This window comes from Scyliorhinus canicula, chromosome 11, assembly GCF_902713615.1.
Source record: "Scyliorhinus canicula chromosome 11, sScyCan1.1, whole genome shotgun sequence".
Lineage (NCBI taxonomy): Eukaryota > Metazoa > Chordata > Chondrichthyes > Carcharhiniformes > Scyliorhinidae > Scyliorhinus > Scyliorhinus canicula.
Genome location: NC_052156.1, coordinates 113,277,347 through 113,290,642, shown reverse-complemented (window position 1 = coordinate 113,290,642; position 13,296 = coordinate 113,277,347). Strand labels below are relative to the sequence as shown.

The 13,296-nt window shown below is 50.0% G+C and overlaps 1 protein-coding gene across 1 annotated transcript in view; it reads left to right on the top strand.

The window, feature by feature from the left end:
- LOC119973296 (phosphatidylinositol 4-phosphate 3-kinase C2 domain-containing subunit gamma-like) overlaps positions 1–13,296 on the top strand; it is a 307,465-nt gene that overhangs the window by 242,314 nt on the left and 51,855 nt on the right. Inside the window, 2 exon segments of the mRNA XM_038811105.1 lie at positions 5,895–6,064; positions 6,404–6,560. Coding sequence (XP_038667033.1) covers positions 5,895–6,064; positions 6,404–6,560 — 327 coding nt within the window.

Genomic DNA, 13,296 nt, shown 5'->3' with positions numbered 1-13,296 from the left:
ACCATATTAAAACGGTCACCAGGGGCGGAATTCTCCAACCCCCCGCAGAGTCGGGGAATCGCCCGGGGCTGGCTTAAATCCCGCCCCCGCTGTGGCCGAAATTCTCCGCCACCCAGGAATCGGCGGGAGCGAGAATCACGCCGCACCGGTCGGCGGGCACCCCGCGGCGATTCTCCGTCCCGCGATGGGCCGAAGTCCCGCCGCTGACAGGCCTCTCCCGCCGACGTGGTTTAAACCACCTCTGTGCCGGCGGGATTGGCGGCGCGAGTGGACCCCCGGGGTTCTGGGGGGAGGCGCGGGGCAATCGGACCCCGGGAGATGCCCCCACAGTGGCCTGGCCCGCGATCGGGGCCCACCAATCGGCGGGCGGGCCAGTGCCACGGGGGCACTTTTTTTCTTCCGCCGCCACCACGGCCTCCACCAGGGTGGAGGCGGAAGAGACCCCTTCCACCGCGCATGTGCCAGTGGTGACGTCAGCGGCCGCTGACGCTCCGGAGCATTCGCGGACCGGCGAAGGCCTTTCAGCCAGCCCCGACGCCAGGCGGCATAGCGCCAAAGGCCATTGGCGTCAGTTTTGCTGCCACGTATCCTCTGGACATAGCTGGAAATCGGAGAATGTAGGCCAAGATCTCCAGAGGCAGTAACAAAGCAGAAAAACACATAGGTTTTCGACAGGGGACATGGTATACCTCTGGATTTTGTTGATGGTGCCCGATGGCTACCGGGGACCATGGAGTAATAGACTGCGCCAGTATCTTATAGTGTAAACACTGGAATGGACAGTGTAAAAGCATGTGGACCACCTCCGGAGCATGGTGCCAGCATCAGGACCGACCCCCCTGGATGAGCTGTCTTTGAGTCCTGCCTGCCCGGCACAAAAGGACCTGGGAGCAACTCCCCCTCGGGTCCTTGACACAGAGATGCACGAGATAGAGGACTCAGAGTCCAACATGGAGACTCGAGTATCCATGGTTTCAACCGACAATCTCACCAGGGTACGATCGCCGCCAGTGTCCCCCAGACGATCGGCGTGAAAATGATGTTCACCAACATGCTTCAAACCCCCCCCCCAATCCTATCCTGCAACAGCCAAAGGTGCAACCGCAGACAAAGTGGAGAAAACAGCCTCCTCCACCCTCAGACGTATGGACTTTGTTGGGGGGAAGGATGTTGTCATGGTCACGAGAACCAAGGGGACGACATGATGGATCTTTCCGTGGGTTTCGTGGAATCCGAGCTCCCCCGCTGAGGGGACGGAGACCCAACACCAGGCCTCGTTAATTCCCCATGATTAAAAGTGACCCAGAAGGGAGCCAGCATCATCGGATGGTGTCTGTTAGGACTAAGTGTGCTTTTCACCGCTGTGTGTTCTTACTGTGAGTAGGAAATAAACTTCTTGGATTTATCTTCTTGCGACTCCTCATTGATTGCCACAGCTGCCAACTTTGAATTGAAGGAACTCTACATAATCGAAAGGAAAGACTAAGGGAGACGAGAAATTCCATGGTTTGACTAGGAGAGGGATACCATTGCTACCATTGTAACTTTAAATCTTCTTTTGCCTGTTGAAAACACCTCAGCAATTACACTGCTGAAGAATTTATCAAATGTTGTCTGTTCTTAGATCTCTTTAGATGGACCACAGAAATTGCCATGGCAGATGGCATCCAGCTCCAGCTGTTCCATTCAAAGGAATGATTCGGATGATTGTGGGGATTTTGCACATCTGATGAACTTCATCAATCAGGGGCTTGACGGGTAGATGTCGAGAGGTTGTTTGTTGAACGGTTATAGAGACCAGAAGGATGTTGGAGTTCAGGCCAGGATGAGATCAGCCATGAACGAATGGCGAAGCAGACTTGATGAGCCAAAAGGCATAATTCTGCTCCTATCTCTTATGACCTTATGTTTCCCTTATAGGAGCATCTGGGAGCATCTAGGACCAGACGCATACCTCAGAGTAAAGGGTCGTCCATTTAAGACAGATGAGAAGTAATTTCTTGTCTGAGAGGGTACTAATCTGTGGATTTCTTTGCCGCAGAGAGCTGTAGAGGCTGTGTCATTAAGTATGTTCGAGACTGAGATAGACAGATTTTTAATCAGTAAGAGAATCAAGGGTTACAAAAGTGTATAGGAATTAGGAGCTGAAGTAGGCAATTCAGCCCTTCGAGCCTGCTCCACCACTGAATCAGATTATGGCTGATCTCTTCCTGGCCTCAAATCCACCTCCCCACCTGTTGCCCTTTAACCTGATTTTTTAAAATCAAAATATATCTATCTCTTTCTTGAAACCATTTAATGACTTAGATTCCATTGCACTATGGGGCAGCAAGCTCCAAAAATTCACCACACTCTGCAAGAATTAGTTCCTTATCATCTCAGTTCTAAATCTACCACCTCTCAACCTATATCCATGACCTCTCATTCTAGATTGCCCCACAAGGGGGAACATTTGGTCTACGTTTACTTTATCAATCCCATTTAGTATTTTACACACCGTGATCAGACCCCCTCTCATATTTTAAACCCCAGCAAGTATAAACCCAAATTGTTTACTCTCTCCTCATACATCAACTCTTTTATCTCCTGAATCAATCTGGTGAACCTCCTCTGATCAGCCTCCAATGCCACCACATCCTTCCTCAAATAAGGAGACCAAAAGTGGACACAATACTCCAGATGTGGTCTCACCAACACCGAATACAATTGCAACAACATTTCTCTACTTTTACACTCCAGTCCTTTTGCAATAAACACGAACCTTCCATTTGCCTTTTTAATTATATGCTGTACCTGCATACCGATTTACAGCAATTCATAAACAAATTTATGGGGATAAGGCTGGAAAGTCGAATTGAGGATATTCATATCAGATCACTCATGATCTCATGGAATGGCAGAGCAGACTCGATGGGCCAAATGGCCTACTTCTGCTCTTGCGTCCCAAGGTCATGGGGGCGATTCTCCGAGCTCCACGCCGGGCCGGAGAATTGCCGCAATCGCGGCACGATTCCCCGACGCCGGCGCGCGATTCTCCAACGTGTGGAGAATTTGCGCCAACGCGTTTTAGCGCAGCGCCAGCCGTGGGCCGCTGGAATTGGTGGGGGCGCTGACTCTCTGGCCTGGATGGGCCGAGCGGCCGTGCCAAAATGACAGAATTCCACCGGCGCTATTCACCACTGGTCGCTCCCGGCGGGGGCTCTGCGCAAACGGTAGGGGGGGCGGCGTGTGGTAGGTGGGAGGGGGGCTCCGTCCCCGGGGGGTGGGTGGGGCTCCGATGGGGTCTGACCCACGATCGGGCCCCACTGATCGGTGGGCCAGCCTCTTCCCCCCCCCCGGGCCTACTTTCTGGCGCGGCCAGCCCCTGACACCGACTCCATGTTGAGTCGGGGCCGGCGCGCTAAAGAAGTCCCCCACGCATGCGCAGGTTGGCGCAGCCCAACTGCGCATGCGCGGGTTGGAGCGGCGCCCATTTGGCACCACGAAAGGAGGCTGGAGTGGCGTGAACCACTCCAGCACCATTCTGGCCCCCTGTGAGAGCCAGAATCAGTCATACCCAGGCCCGGTTTGCGCCATCGTGAAACACGACGGTGTTCACGACGGCGCGAACACTTGGGCTCCATATTGGAGAATCGCCCCACGTATGTCCAACATCCAGGATAATATTTATGTTGCTTCATTTATTTCCTGCTGTTTTACTGATTAGGCTTGTTGTTGAAAATTCACCACTATTCTTAGAATTCCCCCTATACCAAAAAGGGCCGACATTCTAAATGGTGAACAGGGATTCTCACTCCCTGACTCCGATGCAGGCTTCGGTGGGTGCTATTCAGGTCAAACTATATTTTCAAGTTATCCTCCAGTATAACCCATACCTTCACCGAAGTTTCAACTACTTACCACTTAGTAGCATCGATCCTGGGTCCCGCATTGCTAAGTAGGTAAAGTAGACTTAGGAATAACCACTGTTTCCGGTTAAATTAAGTTATTTTATCATTATATTTTTTCTTTTAAAAGCTGCAATCACTTTCTTTACAGAAAGGTAAAAAGATCTTGCTTCTGGATTCTTCTGGTTGGTTGCAGGGACCTTCAGGCCCACTTTGACAATCAATCTGCTTTAAAGTCTGTTCTTCTTGAGATGCATTCGCTGGTTAGCTCGATTGCTATGTCTTGTCAATCCCATGTACTGAGCTATGAGAGCTGGCTCTGCTGGCTATCTCCTAGCTGACTCTGAGCTGACTCTGCCTCCTCTTGAAATTCTAGTCTTCCTTAGATGTATTAGCTGTTTTAGCTCTGCTGCTATGTCTTATCTTTCCCATGACCGAGCTGGCTGTAAGCTGAATCTGCTTGCTTCTCTTGTTCCTTCTCGCCTTCTCTCTGAGTTCTGATTCTGGTAGTTCCTGCTCTGGTCTCTGGGTTTATATTATCTTTCTAACAGTTATTATGTTTTTTATGACTTTATTGTAAAGTGACTTTATTTCACTTTGATTGTAAAAAGTATCTTTGATCTAAACATTCTAATACAACTAAGTATTCATTTTGACATGATCTCACCTCACAGGTCTCTGATTACATTGTTTCCTTTGTGATGTTCAAAGTTCCTTTGTGATATTCAAAAATGCTTTGGTTTCAATACAGGTGTGAATTTTGGTTTGGTTCCTGTCATTTCTATAGTTTTATTTTCCAATTGTGTCCTCAGCTCATAATTTTGACTTTAATTTTGGCTTTAAATTATGTTTCTCATAGACTGATAGTCTCCAGTTTTCTTTAATTTACTTGGTGGCACCAGAATTTTACACCCAGCATTGTCACCAAATTCAACTGAACCTCATCCTTTCCTTTCCAGCTGCTTACTAAGAGAGTTAATTTCAATGAAGGTGTGAAACAATCCTTTTAGCTGTATGCTAAAAATTCACTTGGTTATAACTTGAAAGACCTGCCTGTTTTAAAACATTCGTCACCTAATTCAACTGAAACCTTCATCTATGCGTTTCCAGATGCTTATTAAGATAGTTAATTTCAATGAAGGTGTGAGCCATTGTTTTTAGCTTCATACAAAAATCCTGTTTGTTTGTTTGGGAGAAGGAATCAGCATTTTATAATCCTGCTCTTTGCAGCTGCTATTAACCCTTCGTGGGATCTTTCCCTGTATCCTCTCATGTTTCTCTCAGAGCAGGGCCGGGATTCTCCCCTACCCGGCGGGGCGGGAGTTCTGGCGTACCGGAGTGGCGAGAACCACTCCGGCGTCGGGCCTCCCCAAAGGTACGGAATTCTCCACACCTTTAGGGCTAGGCCCGCGCTGGAGTGGTTGGTGCCCCGACGACCGACGAGAACGGCCTTCGGCACCCCACCGACCAACGCCACGGCTGGCCGAAAGACCTTCGCCGGTCAGCGGCCACTGATGTCACCCCGGCGCATGCGCGGTAGAGGGGGTCTCTTCCGGCGGCGGCAAAAGAAAAAGAGTGCCCCCATGGCACAGACCCGCCCACCGATCGGTGGGCCCTGATCGCAGGCCAGGCCACTGTGGGGGCACCCCCCGGGGACAGATCACCCCGCGCCCCCCCCCCCCCCAGGACCCCGGGGCCCGCTCGCGCCTCCTGCTCCCGCCGGCACCAGAGGTGGTTTAAACCACGTCGGCGGGAGAGGCCTGACAGTGGCGGGACTTCAGCCCATCGCGAGCCGGAGAATCGCCACGGGGGGCCCGCCGACCGGCGCGGTGCGATACCCGCCCCCGCCGATTCCCGGGTGGCGGAGAATTCCGGCCACGGTGGGGGCGGGATTTACGCCGGCCCCGGGCGATTCTCTGACCCTGCGGGGGGTCGGAGAATTCCGCCCCAGATATTGCCAGACTTCCATGTTTCAAATGACACATCTTTCCATATTTTCAATTACAGGCTGTGGAGAATTTTGTCAGCTCCTGTGCAGGCTGGTGTGTTGCTACTTTTATTTTGGGCATCTGCGACCGTCACAACGACAACATTATGCTGAAAACCACAGGCCACATGTTCCACATTGACTTTGGAAAGATTTTGGGGCACTCTCAAATGATCGGAAGTGTGAAAAGGTGAGTGCATTTAACTTGCTTTCCAGCGTGTCTTGAATTGTCGCATATCAAACCGTGGCTCATGGCTCGCATTCTCCAGAGACTCGGGTCCAAAATATTGGCTGATAGTACAGTGCAGTACTGCGCGAGTGCTACATTATCTGATCATTTGGGAGAGGTATTAAACCTGAGGTGCCGTCTGCCCTCTCGTGCAACTGTGAAAGTTTCAGAGGCTTTTGGGTATCCTGACGACATCAGAGTATGAGCTCTTTTACCGTTTCAAATTCTACACATTCAATTTGTTAATTAGAAATAGTATGAGCGACCTGTTAACAAGGGTTTGTCTATGGTTTCAACTAGGGATCGGGCTCCATTTATATTTACTTCCGAAATGCAGCATTTCATCACAGAAGGGGGTAAAAATGAAGTTCGTTTCCAGAGATTTGTGGACCTGAGCTGTCGGGCATACAACATCATCCGGCAACACACTCAACTCTTCATGAATCTACTGGAGCTGGTGAGAGAGAAAAGGCTTTGAATTTTGTTGAGAAAATATAAAGGTCTTCAAAGTTCTTGGGCCCCTGCGGGAAGTTTGGGGAGAAGATTTCTACCTGAGTTGATGAGGGCTTGAGTTTGGGGCAGCAAACCTCCATTTTTACAAGTCACTTTAAAATACTAACAGGTGACAATAGGCAGTTCTTCAGCCTGAGGTCCAGAACCACTGCCACCTCTCTGTCAGCATCCCCTGCACGCACCTCCCCCGCCAACCACCACCCAACCCCTGCACCAAAGGAGAATCGCGGGAGCGGCGCCAGGCCCGATTCTCGTGTAAAGGTCGATTCTCCACCTCTGTGCCAAACACGATTTTGGCGCGGGGCTGCGGAAAATCCAGCCTAATGTATCTCATAGAATTCCTGCAGTACAGAAAGAGGCCATTTGGCCCATTGAGTTGGCACCAACCCTTTGAAAGACCACCCTTGCTAGGCCCTATCCCCTACCATGCAATCTCTCCCTAAGGGGCAGTTTAGCATGTCCAATTCACTTAAACTGCACGGGCGCGATTCTCCGCCCCCCATGCCGGGTGGGAGAATAGCGGGAGGGCCACCCAACATTTTTCAACGCCCTCCCGCTATTCTACCCCCCCCCCCCCCCCCCCACGCCACGAATCGCCGCTCACCGTTTTTTACGGCGAGCAGCGATTCTCCGAGGCCAATGGGCCGAGCGGCCGGGCCTTCACGCCCGTTTCAACACGGCAGCAAACACACCTGCTCGCTGCCGTCGTGAAACGGGTGCCAGGTGCCCATTTGGGGCATCTGGGGGCCCGATTGGTACGGCAGTACCACGGCTGTGCCAAGGTGGGCATAGGCCCGCGATCGGTGCCCACCGATCGCGGGCCGTACGTCCGTAACGGACGCACACTTTTCCCTCCGCCGCCCCACAAGATCAAGCCGCCACGTCTTGCGGGGCGACTGAGGGAAAAGACGCCAACTGCGCATGTGCGGGTTGGCGTTGTCCAACCTGCGCATGCGTGGCCGACGTCATCGGCCACGTCAGCCGGCGTGATGCTTGACGTGCGGCTTTGACGACCGTCGTCAAGGCTGCGCCGCCGTGACGCACGGGGCCGTGCTCCTAGCTCCGCCCGGGGGGGAGAATCGTCCCCGGACGTGGGCGTGAAGGCTGCCGTGGGTGACGGGTTGTCCCACGGCAGCCTTTACGATTCTCCGCATTTGCGGAGAATCTCGCCCCACATCTTTGGACTGTGGGCGGAAACCAAAGCACCTAGAGAAAACCAATGCAGACACAAGGAACAAAGTGCAAACTCCACGCAGACAGTCACCCAATGTGGGAATCGAACCCGGGTCCCTGGCGCTGTGAGGCAGTAACCCCTGTGCCATTGTGCCGCCCCTATTTATCTACTTCCCCGGGAACCTTCTTTATATAAACAAAATTCCATCAACTCAATTTTTACGATGCTTTAATTATCCCTTTTGCAGCCACAAAGCCTGGCTGTCTTTCAAACCAGGATACGACTCCAGTAGGCCGACCCCTGATGTCATGTACAAATGTGATTTTTGTTTTATCCTTTCGTGAGGTGTGTGTCACTGGCAAAACCAGCATTTATTTCCCATCTCTAATTGTCCTTGTACTGTCTATTTCAGAGGACAGTTCAGAGTCAACCACATCATAATAATAAGAATCTTTCTAATTGTCACAATGGGTGGCCTGGTAGCACAGTGGTTAGCACTGTTGCTTGACAGCTCCAGGGTCCCAGGTTCGATTCCCGGCTTGGGTCATTGTCTGTGCGGAGTCTGCACGTTCTCCCCGTGTGTGCGTAGGTTTCCTCCAGCTGCTCCGTTTTCATAGATCCTAGAATTTACAGTACAGAAGGAGGCCATTCGGCCCATCAAGTCTGCACAGTCCCTTGGAAAGAGCACCCTACTTAAGCCCTCATCTCCACCCTATCCCCGTGACCCAGGAACCCCGCCTATCCTTTTTGGACACTAAGGGCAATTTAGCATGGCCAATCCACCTAACCTGCATATCTTTGGACTGTGTGAGGAAACTGGAGCACCCAGAGGAAACCCACGCAGACACGGAGAGAATGTGCAGACTCCGCATAGACAGGAACCAAGCCGGGAATTGAACCTGGAACCGTGGCACTTTGAAGCAACAGTGCTCACCACTGTGCTACCGTGCCGGCCATTGTTGTGCGTCTGGACTCACATCTAAGCCAAACCAGGAAAAAGGCGGCAGATTTCCTCTCCTAAAGGACATTAGTGAGCCAGATTGGTTGGTACTGCAATTGATGATAATTTCATGGCTGCAATTATTGAGACTAGCTTTACTCTCCAGAGTTTATTAATTGAATTTAAATTCCAACAGCTGCCATAGTGGGGTTTGAACCCGTGTCCCCAGAGCACTAGCCTGGGCCATTGAATTACTAGTCAAGTGACATTAGCACAAAGCTACCATCTCCCAATAAGTGGGGTGGAGTGTGCAATATGAGGGAACAAGCAGCCTCACTAGTGGTCCTTTGAGAGGCTGGTCAAAAATATGCCCGAGAGATGTTTCATTTTCATTTTTGTTGTGCTCCTCCTAGGCTGAATTAAAAACTCCACTCCACTGCTGCCCATTCAAAACCATCCTTCCCCCTTCCCTCCTCCCAACCCTGGCAACGCTTCATCCCCTTGGCAAGATCCAACATGTCTTCAGCTTGCGAATCAGCTCACTTCCCACACAAATGACAAGCAGCAGTGGGCACCCACATGGTGTTTGCATCTTATATTAAAAGGTCAAACCCCATGCAGCTTCTTAGAAACAGCTGAGAGCTGGTGTCTGCAAATTTCAGACTATAAATCAAGAATGAGTCAACATCAGCTTGATACTTTTATCTTCACCAATACTTTGGCTATCATCAGATGTTCATGTGCTTTTCTGATTCCTCCATCCCATTTTCCATCTTTTACTGCTCTCAGGGTGGCCATCAAAGTAAAAGCTTTACCTCAGCACAGTTGTTGTAATTGCATATACTAAATCTGTTAGCTATAAGGTAAGACAAAGTTTGTCTTGTATCTAGCTTTGTACTAGCACTATGTCAGGCCAAAGATTTTTTTTATTAACTGTTTGTATTTGGTTTTGGGACACATAACAAAATATAAATACACACAGAACAATGAGAATTTTGCAAGGGAGCACCTACGCGGTACCCCTAACGTTATTTACATCGCGGTCGGTTTTCACTATCTACATGGATTTTTCGGCACTACTTCTTTTTGCTCTTTTGTCTTTTCCTTTCCGCTTTCACTGTGGCTGATGTGGTCCCCTGTGCCTCATTCCTCGCCTGTGTTCCCCTCTTTTTTCCATCCTGGCTGCGACCATTGTTGTTCTTGCCCTCCCCCCGTCCTCTCCTCCCCTCCCCCTCCGCTGCGGTCCCTAGTTTTCCGGTTGGTTTTGGTTGCGCTTTCCTATTTCCCTGGACTCCCCCCCCCCCCCCCCCCCCCCCCCCCCACCTTCTTCCCTTTTGTGTCTTGGCTACCTAGTTGTTGACCACAAACAGATCCTGGAACAGCTGAGTGAATGGCTCCCACGTTCTACGGAAGCCCTCTTCCGATCTATGGATGGCAAATTTGATTTTCTCCATTTGGAGAAATTCCAATCGGTCAGACAGAAAGTCTGCAGCTTTAGGTGGTGCTGACCGCCAGTCGATCAGGATTCTTTGGTGGGCGATCAGGAGGGAGAAGGCAAGGGCATCGGCCCTCCTCCCCATTAAGAGATCTAGCTGTTCTGATACCCCAAAGACTGCCACTCTAGGCATGACCCCACCCTCATTCCCACCACTTTGGACATTGTCGCGAAGAAGGCTGTCCAGTACCCAGCAACTCTGGACAAGACCATAACATGTTGGCGCGGTGACACCGTTCACATCTGTCCTCCCCCTCCGGGAAGAACCTGCTCATTCGGGCTCCGTGTACCACTTTTAATCGCTTTAGGCTAAGTCTTGTGCGTGTGGAGGTGGAGTTAACCCTGTGCAGTGTCTTGCTCCAGAGTCCCCACCCTATTTCGAACCCCAGGTCCTTCCCCCACTTCTCTATCAGTCGTCCGTGCATGTCGCTACAGTTCCCTGTGCCTAAAATATCCGCATCCAGCAATTCCTCTAGTAATTACTGTTGTGGCAGTCGTGGGTACGCCCTTGTTTCTTTTCGCAGAATGTTTTTAAGCTGTAGGTACCTGAATTTGTTGCCCCCCCCCCCCCCCCCCCCCCCCGTTAGTTGGAATATTTCCGTCAGTTCGTCCAGTGTTGTTACCCTACCTCCTGTGTACAAATCCCTAACTGTCAGTATCCCCCCGTCCTGCCTCCACCTTTCGAAGGAGGCGTCTGTGAGCTCAGGCGCGAACCTGTGGTTGTTGCAGATGGAGGCTTTGTCGGACATTTTGCTTGGGCCAAAATGTTGTCGCAGTTGGTTCCACAACTGGAGTGATGCCACCACCACTGGGCTGGTTGAGTATTTCATGGGTGGGGATGGGAGTGCTGCCGTGGCTAGGGCCCGGAGGGAGGTTCCTTTGCAGGAGTCCTCCTCCGTGATCACCCACTTGGCATCCAGCTCCTTTGTCCACCCCTTTATTCTTTCTGCTGTTGCTGTCCAGTGGTAGCACTGCAAGCTTGGGAGGGCTAGACCCCCCCCCCCCCCATAGTGAGGGAGGGCTTCTTGCGTGGCTGGTCGTGTCCTCTCGCTCCAGCGAAGTTCGGGTTTCGCTACCTCGTGCGCCTATCGGCGCAACTGTTTGTTGCTGCTTCAGGCTCTTTCCATTCCTGGTCTCTGCTCGGCCCCTGGATTAACTTTTGCTCGTATTTTTCACCTTTCTGTTCCCCCCCCCCCCCCCCCCCCCCCCTGTTGTTCTACTAAGGTCGGGGGGTGAATCGTTGAGTTTTTAGGTGTTTCCCTCGAGAGGAGAGCCACCTGATGTGCGATTTCTCAGCACATTATCATCACTGGAAATCCATGTCAGGCCAAAGACGTGTGGATTAGGTGGATTGGCCTTGCTAAATTTCCCTTTATTGTCCAAAGGTAAGGGGGGTTACAGGGTAACAAGGATAGGGCGGCAAATTGGTCCTAGGTAGGGTGCTCCTTCAGAGGATCGGTGCAGACTCGATGGGCAGAATGGTCTCCTTCTGCACTGTAGGGATTCTATGACATGCTGCTCCCATAGACTACAGAAAGGCAGAGCAGTAACTCTGCAGAAAAATGGCTGAGCTGACATTCAGAAGCCCAAGCACATAGCCCAACCTTGCTCATTGAAGTGAGTTAATTATTGTAACCTAATTTTCCAACTGCTATGTAGCACGACTCTCTTCACAGTGTTTCTGTACACCAGGAAGAGTCAGCCTGCAAGAGCAGGCCACCTGATAAGAGCATTTGTATCATGACCATAGCTTTATATATTGGTTGCAAGATGTCTGATACCCATCACACCGATTAGCACTCTTAAGTGTCCCCAAAACAATCTGTTTGAAATTCAAATAAGTATACATGCCATTTCCCTGTTATGGTGGGTGCACTCTGTTCCCACAGGATCACAGCCTGCTCACCTATACTTAGGTGCCAACACCTAATGTCATGGACTCCCAACAGTGCACTTTAGCTATTTGTGAAAATCAATCAACTAAAACCATACACCTCAGTCGCACAGAACATTGTTAAGTCTCCTAATCATTATCTAGTTACAATCCAACCTGTGCATTATAACACTGGCTTGGTGGATTATCTGATTATCTGATGTTGAGTGGGGAGAATCCGAGGCCCTGGACGATGGACCTATCCTTCATGCTCCTAATAGAGAACCAGAGTTGACCTAATACAGATATGAGCCTACCAAACCTAGCAAAGAGGGTTTCCCTCATCTCCCTTATGCAAAGATATTAACCTTGCAGCCAACCCAACCCCAACTTCAACCTGAATCCCCTCTCCTGTCTTTCCAAAATGAAGGTAAAACAGATATGTTAAGTGGTGGTCGTGGGACAAAGCTTACTGGATCAATTAGTGAGCAAGGCACAGTGTAATTAATGTGGAAGCTGGCCAGAAAATTCATGGAATTAAGTGATTCATCATGGCCTGTGAATCTCCTGACCTTACTGGTCAATATACACAGCTCAACCATTTTCTTCACACAAATCATAACGCCCTTAGCTTCTCCTTAAGAATTTGTTGGATTTGGACATTAACTAGCTATTAAACTTGTTCAAAAAATTTAATCTAGTAATTAACAGCATAATACTGCTTTAAAAATGTGATAATTATTAATGACTCTTGCTCAGAAAATTAATGTCTTAAACAGGGTGTCTTGTTCTTCCGGATAGTGAATTGTTACTGGAGATTTGAATGTCTTTTCTCCTCCTTTTCCATTCTGTCTCGATTCAATCTTTTTTTCTCTTCCTTTATTTCCTTTTCTTTAGGCGTCTTGTTTTTCCAGATAGTGAATTGTTATTGGAGATTGAAATATCTTTTTTCTTCCTTTTCTATTCTGCCTCGATTCAATCTTTTTTTCTCTTCCTTTATTTCCTTCTCTGCAAATGATCGCACTCCATTTCAACCACTTGCTGTTTTTTTTTGTTTCTTTCTCTAACCTTACACTTCATTGGTTAATGAGACATTGTTGACCCCAACATTCACTGAAGTTTCAACATGCCCCATTGCCCAGGCGAGGTGGTTTGTCACTCATGCCTCCAGCAAGTTATTACATAAATTAGACTCAAG